Source organism: Nomascus leucogenys, chromosome 19 (genome assembly GCF_006542625.1).
Source record: "Nomascus leucogenys isolate Asia chromosome 19, Asia_NLE_v1, whole genome shotgun sequence".
In the NCBI taxonomy this organism is placed as follows: Eukaryota; Metazoa; Chordata; class Mammalia; order Primates; family Hylobatidae; genus Nomascus; species Nomascus leucogenys.
The window spans coordinates 57,507,949-57,524,573 of NC_044399.1; the positions used below are offsets into that span (position 1 = coordinate 57,507,949).

At 41.2% G+C, this 16,625-nt stretch overlaps 1 protein-coding gene across 1 annotated transcript in view; it reads left to right on the plus strand.

The window, feature by feature from the left end:
• Window positions 1-16,407, plus strand: part of ALK (ALK receptor tyrosine kinase) — a 525,427-nt gene extending 509,020 nt beyond the window's left edge. Inside the window, exons 26-29 of the mRNA XM_030799790.1 lie at window positions 367-468; window positions 9,769-9,903; window positions 10,580-10,670; window positions 13,504-16,407. Of these exons, the coding sequence (XP_030655650.1) occupies window positions 367-468; window positions 9,769-9,903; window positions 10,580-10,670; window positions 13,504-14,184 (1,009 nt within the window). The 3' untranslated portion in view covers window positions 14,185-16,407. The remainder of the gene's footprint in view (window positions 1-366; window positions 469-9,768; window positions 9,904-10,579; window positions 10,671-13,503) is intronic.
• Window positions 16,408-16,625: the final 218 nt, after the last annotated feature.

Here is a 16,625-nt window from a genome sequence, read left to right on the forward strand (position 1 = left end):
CTGCAGATCATCAGAAACACACTATACTTATAAGGTTGGAGTAATGTTATTCATTGTGAGCTATAATAAACAAAACCCAACAGAGAAAGCTAAACATCTGCTAGCAGGTATCTTAGTCATTGCATGGATCATTCCTCTCATGCCTCTCATGGGTTGTTTTGTCTTCTATTAAATGATACCAAAGTTCTTAACTAAATGATCTGTGTGCCCCTGCTCTCCTCTTGAACCACCAAGGACTCTTGGTTAATTTCAGACCTTTAATGGGTAGACTATATTGTTGCCACTTTCTCAACTTTCCGGCAGGGCAAATGCTTAGTGCCATCTCCAGATTCTAGTTTAGTGTGGTTTTCCTCTCCTTCCCCACAGGGCGAGCTACTATAGAAAGGGAGGCTGTGCTATGCTGCCAGTTAAGTGGATGCCCCCAGAGGCCTTCATGGAAGGAATATTCACTTCTAAAACAGACACATGGTAAGTCTGCTATCATCCTCCAGGTATCCCTGTAGCCATAAGGTGGTGCTCCTGGGCCAAATGATTCTATACTCTAAGCCAGGAGCCCCTGTGTTAGTAGAGAGGGAAAAGAGAAGAATCAATACACCCGACAACAGTGGTTCTCAAATGCGAGCATGTATCAGAATTCATAAAGACTTGTTAAAATTCAGATTATTGGACCCTACCCTGGGAATTTATGATTCAGAAGGTCTGGGATCTAGCTGAGAATTTGCATTTCTAACAAGTCCCGGAGTGATGCTGCCATTGCTGCCTGGAGGACCACACGTTAACAGCCACATGTAATTTTAAATGGCAGATTGAACGCATGCCCCTCACAAAGTACGCATACACACACGCCAATAAAGGGAGTCTTTTCATTGCATTAAACCCTGCAAGGACACAACAATGACAAAATTTTAGAAACTGGGAAGTCATGAACAAGTGGTACCTTACTGAGAAGACTAGAAAATGGATCTCTAAACCAACAGTCCAGATCCAGAAACAGGGCTGGTTCCCTCTGCCTGAGAGCCCCAGAAAGGTCCGAAATTGAAAGTAGGGGTATAGGCCAGGCACAGTTGCTCATGCCTGTAATCCCAATACTTTGGGAGGCTGAAGCTGGAGGACTGCTCGAGCCCAGGAGTTCAAGACCAGCCTGGGTAGCATAGCAAGGTCCCATCTCTACCATAAATTTAAAAATTAGCCAGGTGTGGTGGTGCACCCATGTGGTCCCAGCTACTCTGGAAGCTTGGATGGGAGGTTCACTTGAGCCCAGGAAGTCAAGGCTGCAGTGAGCTATGATCATGCCACTGCACTCCAGCCTGGGCAAGCAAGAGAGGGAGAGAGAGAGGGAGGGAAAGAGAGAGAGAGAGAGAGGTGGGGTGGGGAGAGGAGGTAGAAGGGACGGGGAGAGGAGACAGAAGAAAGGGAGGGAGGGAGGAAGAAAAGAAGGGTAGGTACAGCAAACAGGAAAATTCATGAAAGGTCTGTTTAAGGAATAACTAAATCCTGTGGCTGAGCCCCTCACCCCTGAAGCTTGCTGGCTGTCCCTTATCTACCATCAGCACAAGACAGGGGCTCTCTCTCTCTGAAGAGACTGAACTGAAGTCTCCCTGGTCCCAGCCCCTGCTGGCCCCTCAGCACCAAGAACACTGGCAACTGGGCAGGAGATCAGAGAATTTCTCTTTGGAGGACTGATGAAGAGAAAATTACAGATACAGTACTGCCAAGTGGGGCACAGGTGCACTGGGCTGAATAATGGCCACCCGAAGGTATCAGGTCCTAATCCCAGAAGCCCAGAATTGTTGCCTTATAAGAAAAATGGGTCTTTGCTGATGTGATGAAGTTGAGGATCCTAGAGTGGGGCAGCCGTCCTGGATTATCTAGGTGGGCCCTAAATGCCATCGCAAGTATCCTTACAAGAGAGAAGGACCAGGAGATTTCACACACACAAAAGAAGAGGCAGTGTGAGCACAGAGGCTGAGACTGGAGATGCGGCCCCAAGTCAAGGAGGTCACGCAGCCACCAGAAGCAGCAGGGAACAGATTATCCCCTAGAGCCTCCAGAGGGGACACAGCCCTGCTGATGCCTTGATTTCAGTCCTGTGATACCAGTTTCAGATGTCCAGCCTTCAGAACTGTCAGAGAATGAACTTATGTTATTTTAAGCCACCAAGCATGTGGTTTTATGTTTGGTTGGTTAGTTGGTTTTGTTTTTCACAGCAGTCACAGAAAATTACACCCAGTGAAACAAGCAAGCTGCCCACCAGCCAATGTCTTACACAGAACTTTCCACTGGCTTCTTAATGTCCTAGTCTTAAAATATGAACAGACAGCCAAGAATCAAGAAACAAACATTTGAGAAAATATTCTAATCTGAAGAAAACAAACATATAAAAAGGAACTTGAAAGAAGAAACATGTAGAAAGTTTAGGAAAACTTTTTTTAAAACTATAATATCCTCCAAAAGATCAGAAAAACTATTGCAACCATAAATAAATGGAAGACAAAAGGTTATTTTAAACAATACTTTCAGGAGGATAAGGAATCCAAGTGTGATAAAGAGGTGGCGTCTAGGAGATGGGCATGGCTACCCTGAAGCCTGTGTGGGCTGTGTGTTCTCACTGTCTTCCAAAGAGTACAGGGCTGGGGCAGAGGGGAAAAGAGAAACTTCACAGTGGAGAGACCTGACAAATAACGACCTCAGCCAGGTGCTCAAGGTCATCCTCAACAGTGATAAGTCTAGGGGCCAAGCACGGTGGCGCATGCCTATAATACCAGCTCTTTGGGAGGCCAAGGTGGGCAGATCGCCTGAGGTCAGGAGTTTGAGACCAGCCTTGCCAACATGGTGAAACCCATCTCTATTAAAAATACAAAAAAAAATTAGCTGTGCATGGTGGTGGGCCCCTGTAAACTCAGCTACTCAGGAGGCTGAGGCAGGAGAAATGCTTGAACCTGGGAGGTGGAGGTTGTAGTGAGCTGAGATTGTGCAACTGTGCTCCAGCCTGGGCAACACAAGCGAAACTCCATCTCGAATAATAATAATACTAACAACATGGCTGGGTCATGTTGCCGGTATGTACCCCTGATGTGATGAAAATGGTACTTTACCTCTGTGGTCTTCTTCCTCCCCACATCCCATAACTGCAGTCTAATCATGAGAAAAACAGACAGATCCCAATTGAGGAATATTCTACAAAATCCCTGACCAGATCCTCAAACCTGTCAAGGTCATAAAAAACAAGGAAAGTCAGAGGTGTTGTCATAGTCAAGAGAAGCCCAAAGAAACAGGACAATTAAATGTAATGCGATATTCTAGTGGGATTCTGGAATAGAAAAAGGAGATTCAGTGAAAAATAAGGAAATCTGAAGTATGGGCTTTAGTCAATAATGCCTTAATTGTGGTTCATTAATTGTAAATAACAAGTGTATCGTACTAATGTGGTGCTAAAAGTAGCAGGAATCAAGTGTGAAGTATAGGAGAACTCTCTGTATTCACAGTTTCTTCCAAGTTTGAACTGTTCTAAGAAAAACTTTTTAAAAATTTGATGACAGAAATGTAATGAAAAGGATGGAATGTGAAGCTGAATAAACCTTCCAGAAAATAAACCTAAAAAGAGATGGGAAATACAGCAAAATATAATAATTTTTTATTCAAAAAATTAAGGGGTGTAGAGCAAAAGGTCCAATTAGCTGACAAAATAGGAGTCCCAGAGAGAAGGAACAGAGGAAATGAAGAGAATAAAGACAGACAGCAGAGAAATCATTCAAGATTTCCCAGCACAGGACATAAATTTCCAGAATGAAAGAATTCACCAAGTGCCAATCACCATGGATAAAAAGGGCACATCCTCGGCCAGGCACAGTGGCTCACGCCTGAAATCCCAGCACTTTGGGAGACCAAGGCAGGTGGATCATGAGGTCAGGAGTTCGAGACCAGCCTGGCCAAGATGGTGAAACCCGTCTCTACTAAAAATACAAAAATTAGCTGGGCGTGGTGGCAGGTGCCTGTAATTCCAGCTACTTGGAAGGCTGAGGCAGGAGAATTGCTTGAACCTGGGAGGCGGAGGTTGCAGTGAGTCGAGATTACCTTAGCCTGGGCGACCGAGCAAGACTCTGTCTCAAAAAAAAAAAAAAAAAAAAAAAAAAAAGGCACATCCTCAGGCCAATGGTGATGAAGATCCTGCAAACTTCCACGAAGACAAATTTAAAAATTAATAGTAAAAAATAATAGAGATAAAAGATAAGGAATCCAAATGGCATCAAATCACTTAACAGCACCACAGGAAACGTAAGAAGACAATGCATGAATGAACAACCTCCACATTTTGAAAGCCTGACACTGAGATCATGTCATAAGATGGTGCGGCCACGAATGGCCAGAGCTGCCTTTCTGACCAGCATTAGATAAGGAGAGCAAGAGCCTTTGTTGTTTTTACACCAGTGAGATTTGGTTTTAACCTAACCCAGTGGATCTCTAAGTGTGGTATATCAGCACCACCTGGGAACTGCGAATCCTCAGCCCCCACCTCAGGCCTAATACAACAGAAACTCTAGGGGTGGGACTCTGCAATCTGTGTTTTAACAGATGATTCTGATATGCAGGGAAGTTAGAGCACCAGCAACCCAAGGGATCCAGAGACAGAGAATAACTTAAGCAATTAAGTAATTGTCCCGAACACACGCACATCCTGTGACCGAACACTCCTATTTTTAAGTAAATACATTAGAGAGAAGATGACACAAATAGACTTGGGTGCTGGATGTTCACTTGCAACATTGTTTACAATAGAGAAAAAGCAAAACAAAAACAAAAATAAAAACAAAACCCAACCCAACTACCCCTCAACTAAGAGATGGAAAAATTAACTGTGGTTTACTTACATCATGGAAAACTATTCCGCAGTATAAAAGAAGACACTACACCTACATATAGCAACATAGATCTCAGAAACAGTGTTCAGTGGGGAAAAAGCAAATTACAAAAAGGAGTAGGATATCATTTATAACTTTACGATATAAAAAATGTCTATAACACAGAGTCTTTATTGTTTGCGCTTTCACGCAGTGTTTAAAAATGTGAAACATGCAAGTGTAGGATACAGTCTAACTTCAGGGGAGTGGAGAGAGGGAGGTGGGGTCTTCCTGTCTCTAAGTCTTCATAAAGAAAGGGAGAGCTGACACCTATAAGGCAAAAGATTAACATCTAGATATATAGATAACTCTGTTCCTTTTTAAAGTTTTGACTGCTTCACAATTGGAATGCTTAAACAAATTATATAGCTGCAAGGATTAGGAAGTGCTCTAAGACAATCAGGCAGAAAGAGGAGGAGCTGGGTTTTTTTCGGCAAAGGTGGGCGGGGGGAAGCGCCTTACAAGAGGTAACTTCAATACCCGAAAGACAGAAAGGGCAGGCCTTGGAAAGATCTGAGAGAAAGGCTTTCCAGACTGCAGGAAAAGCCAGTGTGAACAGCCAGAGGCAGGAAGGAGCCTAGCTTGCTTGCTGGGGAATGAAATCAAGTCCTGATGGTCGGAGCTAAGGGAGCCCAGGGCCAGTAGGGGTGGAAGGGATGGGTCAGAACACAGACAGCCTTGGAACTCAGATGAGGGGATGTGGATTTTATTTTAAACACCATAGGATGCCAGTTGAAGGGTTGTAAGCAGGAGTGTAATATGATCTTTGCTTTTTAAAAAAAAAATCTCTCTGCCATTGAATTTATACTAGAGGTGGGTAAGTGAAGAAGGAAACCAGTTAAGAAAATCCTGCACATTGCTAGCTGAGAGAAACAGGAGAACGGTGTGGCTTGGTGGTGGCAGTGGAGGTAGTGCAAAGTAGTCACATTCAAGATTTTTTTTTTTTTTTTTTTAGACAGACTGTCATTCTATCGCCCAGGATGGAGTACAGTGGCGCCATCTCAGCTCACTGCAACCTCTGCCTCCTGGGTTGAAACAAACAATCCTCTCGCTTCAGCCTCCCAAGTAGCTGGGATTACAGATGCGTGCTACCACACTCAGCTAATTTTTGTATTTTTAGTAGAGATGGGATTTCACCATGTTGGCCAGGCTGGTCTCGAACTCCTGACCTCAAGTGATCCGCCCACCTCAGCCCCCCAAAATGCTGAGATTACAGGCATGAGCCACAGCGCCCAGCCTCAAGATCTATCCTGAATGTAGAGTTAATAGGACTGCTGACTGTTGGATGGGAAGTGGAGGAGTATGGGATAATGGAGTCAAGGATGACTCCTGGGTTTTGGGCTTGAACAAATGCATAACCAGAGGTGCTGCTGAGTTGGGAAAGAATGGAGGAGGAGATGGTGTGGGTTCAGAAGGAGTTATGTTTGGGCATGTTAAATTTGAGTTGCCTATTAAAATAGGCCAGTGAAGCTAATGAGTGGGCATCTGATAGATGAAACTAAAGATCAGAGAACTGTATGAGATCTTGGAATCCACTGGATGGATAATTTAAAGATATTAACTTTTGGCTCTCATTTTTCTTAAGAGCATACCCTCTATCACACCTGGAGACCATCTTCCACAATGTTTTTTTTTCTTTAATCATAACCTCCTTTCAGGTTATGATTAAGGAGAAAAATGTAGCTTTTAAAAGCTGATATAGAGCAGCTTGGTATTTTAAAATCTTTTATCAGATTATCTTCATTGATTCAAATGTTTAACAGTTTAATCAGCAATAATGTTTGCTATTTTTGTCATTCCAGGCAGAGCAAGTTTAATACCAAAAGAAAGTGAAGTTTAATATATATATATATTAAATATATATTTATAAATAAATATATAATAATTATATATATATATCTTTATTTGATTTTAAATGCTCTGGTGCAAAGCTTTGGGCTTTTGTTGCTCCTATTTAGGGCAGGCTTATAGGTGATGAAAGAATCATCTGGCATACAAAATATAGATTTGCCTTATCTGTAGGGTTTCTAGATAAAATACAAAATGGTCAGTGAAATTGAATTTCAGATGCACAGCAAATAGTTTTTCAGTATAAATACTGCAGCACACATATACTAAGAAAACTATGTGTTGCTTATCTGGAACTCAAATTTAGCTAGGTATCTGGCATTGTTATTTGCAAATATGAAAATCCTACTTATTCAAAATTATCAAAGTTCTATGACCAAAACTACTTCTTGCTCCCTTGAACTCTAAACTAATAAATATCCATGTGCAGTTCTATTAGTGCTCTCAAAGGATGCTATAACCTATATCTATCTAGAAAAGCAGAAAACATATAGCTGTAATTCTTTAGGCCTTATTGCCAGTTTCTTGTTCATTTGATTTTGCCTAGTTAGTTTTGCCTTGAAGGGAAGTAAGATCACCAAACAGAAAGGAATAATATATGTGCCAGGCAATTTGTAAGTAGCAAAATCAAGAGATCTAATAATGTATTCCAGTCTGTCTCGGACTAGTTGTATAATAACCTCTGCTTCAACCTTCTCACCTGAAAAATAGGGAAAATATCTTTACCCAATCCTTCTCACAAGAGTCTTTGAAATTTCACACAGATGATAACAATAAAAGCACCCCATGTTTCTTAGAAGATGGAAGAACTATTGTTCTCTACAATTTTTGCGGTAATATTTGCTAACCTCAGAAAACTACAGTCAGACACTAAAAGATAGTCATTGTCAAAAAGCTGATCATTAGGTAGTGGTTTAAAGTTTTAATCAGAATATCAATGGTGATTCTTTTAGAACACGAAGAATTCATCTCATAAAGCTTTTAAAAAAACAAATGAGAAATCAAATATTTTTTAAAGAGAAATAGAGAAAAATGCCTTATCAGATTTAAGACAAATATACAAAAAGTAAAACAGAATGGTATCAATCCAAGAAGCAGACAAATAGATGAAGTGAAAATATAGCCAGAAACAAACAGACCTGTTTTTAATCGTGAGTCAGTGGGTAAGGAGGAAATTATCTTATGCATAGTGTTGGAAGAGTAGTTATTTGAAAAGCAAATCAATTTAGGTCCTTACCTCACACTAGACACCAAATTAAATTCCAACTAGATTTAAGAAGAGAGCAAAAACAAACACAACTAGAAGAAGATAGCAAATATTTATCTAATCTTTGGTGAAGGGAAGATTGTATAACTATAAAATAAAATAAAGGAAATCATGACATTAAAAAAATAGGTTTGACTATCTAAAAATAAAAATCTTTGGTATGCTAAAAACTAGCATTAGAAAGCCACTAAGGCCAGGTGCAGTGTTTTACACCTGTAATCCCAGCACTTTGGGAGGCCGAGGTGGGTGGACCACCTGAGATCAGGAGTTCGAGACCAGCCTGGCCAACATGACGAAACCCTGTCTCTACTAAAAATACAAAAATTAGCCAGGCGTTGTGGTGGGCGCCTGTAATCCCAGCTACTTGGGAGGCTGAGGCAGGCGAATCACTTGAACCTGGAAGGTGGAGGTTGCAGTGAGCCGAGATGGCACCACTGCACTCCAGCCTGAGTAACAGAGCAAGACTACACACAAAAAAAAAGAAAACTAATAAAAGTATTTGAATTTTTTATAAAAGATTAACATCTCTGACATATAGAGTGCCTACAAATCAAAAAGAAAATTGATAGATACCAATTTGTCCCAGCAGATAAAAATGGGCAATTCATAGGAATAAAAAGTGAAATGAATTAATAAACACTTGGGAAAACATCCATGTGAATTATCAAGTCAGTAAACATAATTTAAAATATTCTACCATTTTTTGCCTTAAAATCAGCAAACGTTGTCATTATTATTAATAATACTCAATGCTGGTGAGTGTGTCTACCACGCTTTTACATGGTGCTGGTAGATGAATAGAGTAACACATTTGGAAACCAAATAGTATGTACCAAGAATTTGTCAATATTCATATTCTTTTGATCTAGTTATTTTACTAGAATCATCCTACATTTTAATTCAGTAATTACCCTGAATTACTAGATTATCCTATCTGGATTCGAGATCTATCTTGAAAGTTATATGACTGCTGACTGTTGGATGGGAAGTGGAGGGGTGTGGGAGAATGGAATCAAGGACGACTCCTAGGTTTTGGGCTTGAACAAACGTATAACCAGAGGTGCTGCTGAGTTGGAAAATAAAGGAGGAGATGGTGTTTGTACAGAAAGAGTTCCACTTGGGCATGTTAAATATGAGTTGCCTATTAAAACAGGCCAGTGAAGTTGATGAGTGGGCATCTGATAGATGAAACTGAAGCTCAGAGAACTGCAAGAGACTATGGAATCAGCTGGCTGGATATCCTAATCTAGTAATTCAGAGACTTTATCTTAAGGAAATTTTCCTTTTAAAAAATGCACAAAGATGTTCATCATAGTATTTTAAATATTTTGTAAACTGAAAACAATGTGGAAATGATAAGGCAAACCAACTACTCAATGGAATGTTTTACAGCCATTAGCCATTCCAAATGGTATTTATAAAATGCACTGGCATGGAAAATGTTTACGCTATAATGAAATGTGCAGAAAAATCAAGGTTCAAAATTGCATATTGAATATAACTGTAACTAAGTGAAAAAAAATCTCAGCACAGAAACGACTTAAAAACCAACAGTGGTTGTCTTTTAAGGGAGCATCACGTGTAGTATTTTCTTATTTTTAAAATTTTTCTACATGTTAAGAGTTCTATGTTACGGAAAAGGGTATAATGAAAAAAAAAGGTTGAAATTGTATGTCTGTGTGCCTGTGTGAGTGTGTGTGTGAATGTGGGCAGGTGTGTCTATATCCATCTCCATGTCCTCTGTCCCATGCCCAGGTCCTTTGGAGTGCTGCTGTGGGAAATCTTTTCTCTTGGATATATGCCATACCCCAGCAAAAGCAACCAGGAAGTTCTGGAGTTCGTCACCAGTGGAGGCCGGATGGACCCACCCAAGAACTGCCCTGGGCCTGTGTATGACTCTTTTAGGAACATTTCTACTAGTTACTAAGCAGTTTTTCTTTTCAAAAAATATCCAGAGCCACACATGCTTCTTTAAGATGAAGGGGCAGATGGCTGCCCTCCCTTTAATATGGCCCAAGATGTGAAGTGACTGAGACTTCAATGAGATGGGTGGGTCTCCCAGGCCCTCAAAACAATGACGCCATCCCAGAAAAAGTAGCCATTTTCTGGCTACAGGCTGTGGACTCACCAGGTCTACATTCCGCAAGCTCCTGCTGGGAATGCGTGTCCCAGGCCCAGTCCCTGCTGCCCTACTCCGTATGTCTGTGTCTACTTTAAAGATTTCCATTCCCTGCAATGTCTGCTGCCCTGCCTGGCACCCCTCGCTTCCTTCCCACAAGCAACGTGGATGGGAAATATAATTGGAATATTCTGTCCCCGAAGTGGCTTTAATTCAGGAATGGAATGACAGCAGCCATAGTTAACATAAACATCAGGATGTCTGTGTTAGATACCTTTACACCTGCGCACTCTTCCTTGACCAATCAGCAGGGGGCAGCATAGGCCAAGTACACGGGGCCTAGACGAGTCCCCACCCTCAACATATTCGTTGCAACCCTGGGGCTGGAAGAAAAGATATTTTTCATCATTGTGCTTCTCCTTATTTTAATTAATGTGCTTCTTTTAGATACCGGATAATGACTCAGTGCTGGCAACATCAGCCTGAAGACAGGCCCAACTTTGCCATCATTTTGGAGAGGATTGAATACTGCACCCAGGTAGAAACATTTTCTCCCCTTGATCAACATTTACTCTATACGAAAAAGTCTTAAAGATGGCAAATACTGAAATATGAAATAGGTCAAGTCAGAGTACAAGATTTATGATCACAATAGTGAAAATTAATTTTCTCTAAAATGAAATGACTGGTGTCTCCATTTGCCCATTTTGTAAATTAAATACTAGTAAATTCACCAGCACACAGCACAGTGCCAGACGCACAGTAAGACTGGGGAATCAATCCAGTCCACAAGAATTTACCAAGTCCCTACTGGGGACCTAATGTTTTAGTAGCCAAAACTGAAGTTTCACAGACGTATGGAACACATCTGCTCTCAAATAGTTTAGAGCCTGGCTGGAGAAATAACAACATGTGAAATAATTAACTGCATATAATTGATAGATTATATATCCAACTATATGTCAGGAGGATTAAGGGAATGAAATTTCAAAGTAATCTGGAGAAATTTTAACATCATCAATAATACCTGCATATCATTCATACTGCACAAATCACTTTTTGCGTATTTCATTTTATCCTTAGTGAGGAATGTAAAATATCCCTACCTTATAAATGAGGAGTTAAGGCCTGAAGAGTCTGTCCAAGTCAGACATTTTTCTAGCAATCCTGTGAGTTCCTCTACAGATCCCTCTCCCATTCCTTCATTAATGACTCGAAATTTTTGCTTCTCTCCCTCATTTTCAGCAGACAGCTATGCTTCCTCCCTCATCAAGAGGGTGCAGATTATCAGAAGAGAATGCCCTCATTTCCTCCCTGTCTCTGATACAAACTTCTCTGCCTCTGCCACCATTTCTCATCACCTGCCTTCCCGTCTCTGCTCCCCGTCAAGGCCAGCCTTGCTGCCAGTATCACCAATCGCCTGCTCAGGGCTTTGTTCTGTCCGATGATCTCCTCTTCCCTGTATTCACTTTCTTTCCCTCTCTCTTGGTTCTCATTCTGCCAGGATATCTAATTCTGAGAATATTTTAGAAGAGTCAATAAACCACTATTGATTTATTTAATTTTGGGGGCAGTCTCGCTCTGTTGCCCGGGCTGGAGCGCAGTGGCGCCATCTTGGCTCACTGCAGCCTCCACCTCCCAGGTTCAAGCAATTCTCCTGCCTCAGCCTCCTGAGTAACCAGGATTACAGGCATGTGTCACCACATCCGGCTAAATTTTTTTGTATTTTTAGTAGAGATGGTGTTTCACCATGTTGGCAGGCTGATCTCGAACTCCTGACCTCAAGTGATCCACCCGCCTCGGCCTCCCAAAGTGCTGCCGCGCCTGGCCTACCTACTATTTCTTTAAATCCCCTCCTCTTCATTGTGACTAAAGACAGACACATTTTTCAAACTGTAGTCATTTTCCAGCCTCACTACTCCATCCTCTTATTCCTTTCAGCTCAGGTAAGTGAACTGACATTTTTATCTATACAGACTTCCTATATCACGTTATTGGAGGTTCTTTCAGAGAACTTTGTTTAATGACATTAGGTTATTTTGTTGTAATCTGAATGGAATACACCCACTTAAACATATATACCTTCTTAGGAGTATTTTTCTCAATAGTCTGTAATATCCCTCTTAAAAGCAGGCAGTTTTACACAAGCATATTTAAAATGATTCACTATAGAAATTACTAAAAAACAGAAGGAACTAAAGAATGTTTTAATGAGTCAAAGGTAGTTATTTTTTAAACTCAATGATGAACACTCGTGTTTTTCTGTTACTCAGGTAATGAGGGTCTTTTCTCAATTTGCATAAAATATTAATTTCTCCAAATTTAATTTTTCTTCCACAAATTTTCCCTAAACTTCTGGCAGCTGCTTCTGTTCTTCTATGTTACAATCTATTACTGTGAAAATGATCTAGCACACAGTTGTTTTTGTAAATGGTTTTCCTCACAGCACTTCAGCATTTCCTGGGTTGTGCAAAGGGTCCCTCACATCCAGACTAGTTAAAGAATGCCTGTAATCCCAGCACTCTGGGAGGCCGAGGCAGGTGCTTCACCTGAGGTCAGGAGTTTGACACCAGCCTGGCCAACATGGTGAATGAAACCTTGTCTCTACTAAAAATACAAAAATTAGCCAGGGGGTGGGATGCATGCCTGTAATCCCAGCTACTCAGGAGGCTGAGGCAGGAGAATGGCTTGAACCCACAAGGCAGAGGTTGCAGTGAGCCAAGATTGAGCCATGGCACCCCAGCCTGGGCGACTGAGCAAGACTGTCTCTAAAAAACAAAACAAACAGAACACAAAAACACGCATTGTGGTACCTGCACGTGTGATATGTGGCACAGGAAAACTTATAATCAAGTGTAAAGTACCCAAATGGAAATGGAAAGCAGCTGGGAAGAGATCAAAAAATAAACCCTGTAGGCCAACATGGCACGTGTCTCCTCTCCTCCTCCCCCCAGCCCCCCACCATCACTCTTGAAGTCAAACACATAGGCTTTTTTTTTTTTTCAGTTGGAACGATTTTAGTGGAACTAGACTGGAATAATACAAATAATAATCTTAATTTTTTAAAAAAAAAAATCCACTAATCTTTAAAAATTGGCCAAAGATCTCCTCCTCTGCAAAGCTTTTCCTGCTCCACTCTGTCCCAGGCACCCATACACACTTCCATTATAGCGCTTATCCTCTAAGGTCTTTAGGATAAGGTGACTTCCCATTCATTTCGTATGCCCCAGTGCCTATAAGGTCCTATATTCTCAATAAATACTGGTTTCCACATCTGTAGAATATGTTTAAATAACATCATCTCTAAGGTATCTTCTAGATCCAATATTTTTGTCTCTGATTCAAAGTTTTAATAATTTCTCCTACGGCAGGACCCAGATGTAATCAACACTGCTTTGCCGATAGAATACGGTCCACTTGTGGAAGAGGAAGAGAAAGTGCCTGTGAGGCCCAAGGACCCTGAGGGGGTTCCTCCTCTCCTGGTCTCTCAACAGGCGAAACGGGAGGAGGAGCGCAGCCCAGCAGCCCCACCACCTCTGCCTACCACCTCCTCTGGCAAGGCTGCAAAGAAACCCACAGCTGCAGGGGTCTCTGTTCGAGTCCCTAGAGGGCCGGCCATGGAAGGGGGACACGTGAATATGGCATTCTCTCAGTCCAACCCCCCTTCGGAGTTGCCCAAGGTCCAGGGATCCAGAAACAAGCCCACCAGCTTGTGGAACCCAACGTACGGCTCCTGGTTTACAGAGAAACCCACCAAAAAGAAGGAGCCACATGAGAGGGGTAACCTGGGGCTGGAGGGAAGCTGTACTGTCCCACCTAATGTTGCAACTGGGAGACTTCCGGGAGCCTCACTGCTCCTAGAGCCCTCTTCGCTGACTGCCAATATGAAGGAGGTACCTCTGTTCAGGCTACGTCACTTCCCTTGTGGGAATGTCAATTACGGCTACCAGCAACAGGGCTTGCCCTTAGAAGCCGCTACTGCCCCTGGAGCTGGTCATTACGAGGACACCATTCTGAAAAGCAAGAATAGCATGAACCAGCCTGGGCCCTGAGCTCGGTCGCACACTCACTTCTCTTCCTTGGGATCCCTAAGACCGTGGAGGAGAGAGAGGCAATGGCTCCTTCACAAACCAGAGACCAAATGTCACTTTTTGTTTTGTGCCAACCTATTTTGAAGTACCACCAAAAAAGCTGTATTTTCAAAATGCTTTAGAAAGGTTTTGAGCATGGATTCATCCTATTCTTTCGAAAGAAGAAAATGTCATAAAAATGAGTGATAAATACAAGGCCCAGATGTGGTTGCATAAGGTTTTTATGCATGTTTGTTGTATACTTCCTTATGCTTCTTTTAAATTGTGTGTGCTCTGCTTCAATGTAGTCAGAATTAGCTGCTTCTATGTTTCATAGTCGGGGTCATAGATGTTTCCTTGCCTTGTTGATGTAGACATGAGCCATTTGAGGGGAGAGGGAACAGAAATAAAGGAGTTACTTGTAATGACTCAGCATGGGGAAAGATGTTCTTTACTTGAAAAAGAAAAAATCGTAAGACAACTGAAATGTCACTTTAGGTGACGGTTAGATGCTTTTAATTGTGCTGATTCATCACCAATTGTAAAAAATGTCGTGAGTAGTTCCAGTAGTATAGCAGAAGTGTGTATATACTCATCTAAATGAAATGCATACATTCCAAGTGCTTTCAGTAGGATAAAGCACCAGTACAGATCCAGAGATTCAAACATCCTATTAATATACCTCATGCCTTAAGAAAATCCTCCTACTAGAAGTAAAAAACTGAGTGTGAGGTTTCCTACTGGATTTAAAACTCAAGATTTAAACTACTTATTTAAAAAATTTCCACTAATTAAATTTTTCCACTTAAAAGCAAAAATTTTAAGCAGCAGTGATACATGGAAGCATAGAAACATATCCATTTGTGGGCATAAGTGTCAATACATTTTAGGCCAAAACCTTCTATTCGTTTCAGTCATGGAATGACTACCAAACTCAAGTTTCTACCTGTAGAGATGGACAGGGCCCCAGGAGGAACAGGCCGCTGGTGGTCCTAAGGAGGGGCACTGATCCAGTCTCTTTCCTTCCACGGTTAACTTGCGTTTTCTCTCCCTTCATCATGTGATCCAAGTACACTGGGAACGCAAATGTGCTGAAATACACATAGCATAATTTGTATAGCTGTCAAAGGCAGATTAAAACAAAGAATTTTTTTCCCTAGGAGTCAATGAGGAAAGGAATTGTGGAACCCTTGGAGAGTTGAGGTTGACATTGACATGTTAGAGTGGGAGTTCTGAACTTGGTTTTCACAGATGAATTTTACTTCCATGAAAACGCATTGGGAATCTGTTCAATTTTACACACATACTTATGTGTGTAATGCTTAGAATGCTTTATCAGTAAGTCCTCATCTCATCCTCTTTCTGCTTCTCCTCTATCCTCATGCCCGCTTTCTTTCCTGTTGGTAGCTACGCCAAAGCATTCAAGAGGGAAGCATTCTCTTATTACTTGCTAGTTACTAAACATTACCAAACAAAAGGACTACGTGTGTGTGTATTATAAAAGGTATATATATACATACCTTTTTCCGACTCTCTCAGTTTCACCTGCATCAAAAGCATCACTTTCAGCATGGGAAAGCCATTATGTTGAAAGCCAACAACCAGACAACTCTTCCTTTCTCTGAAGGCAGTTGCCTTTCCCTGGAGTTAGGAGTGTACATCTGATGATGGGCTAGAGGCTACTTTCCTTATCTGCTTAACTGCCAAAAATATTTTCATCAGAGATGCACGAAGATGAAACATCAATGAACTCATCTCTAAATAAATGTATCAGTAAAATTCTGGTTCATGCCAGGCACAAAAGTAGCCTAATCATATACACATTATTTAACTCACAGACCACCTGAAGGGGCTCAAGAATATCACTTTGAGAAACACTTCCTAAAGGATACTGAAAGAGGAGTTGTCAATAACTGAGAAAAACACCTCCGTTTTAGATGTGTAACATCAGTTACCAATTAAGCTGGGAGTAAGCTATCTGGTTAAATAGCCATCTCTTTATTGTTATTCATGGGGAAAATATTACTTCTTTCCACTTTTAAGAACTACAAATCCATTACATTTTAAGGTTGTGCCTTTCTACCACTAAGATTGATTTGTTGATCTCTCTAATCGTCCTTATTGGTATCAACTTTCATGTAAATAATAGTCAAGTCTTAAAAGCTTATATACATGGACAAGTAAATAAACAACTCCACACTGAGATGCGATGACCTCAAGATGTTTCATTTAACTTGGTGTAACCCATGGGTATCAGCATGATATTAATCTGGACTATTGTCCACTCGAATATTGCTCCAGCCATATGGCTACAATTCATACAGACACTAAGGGCTTTAATAAGGTTATTAACCATGATAGAAAGTTCCACCCAGAATATGAACGGGCACAGTTAAAGTTTGCAGAAGCTATGCTAATTAAAC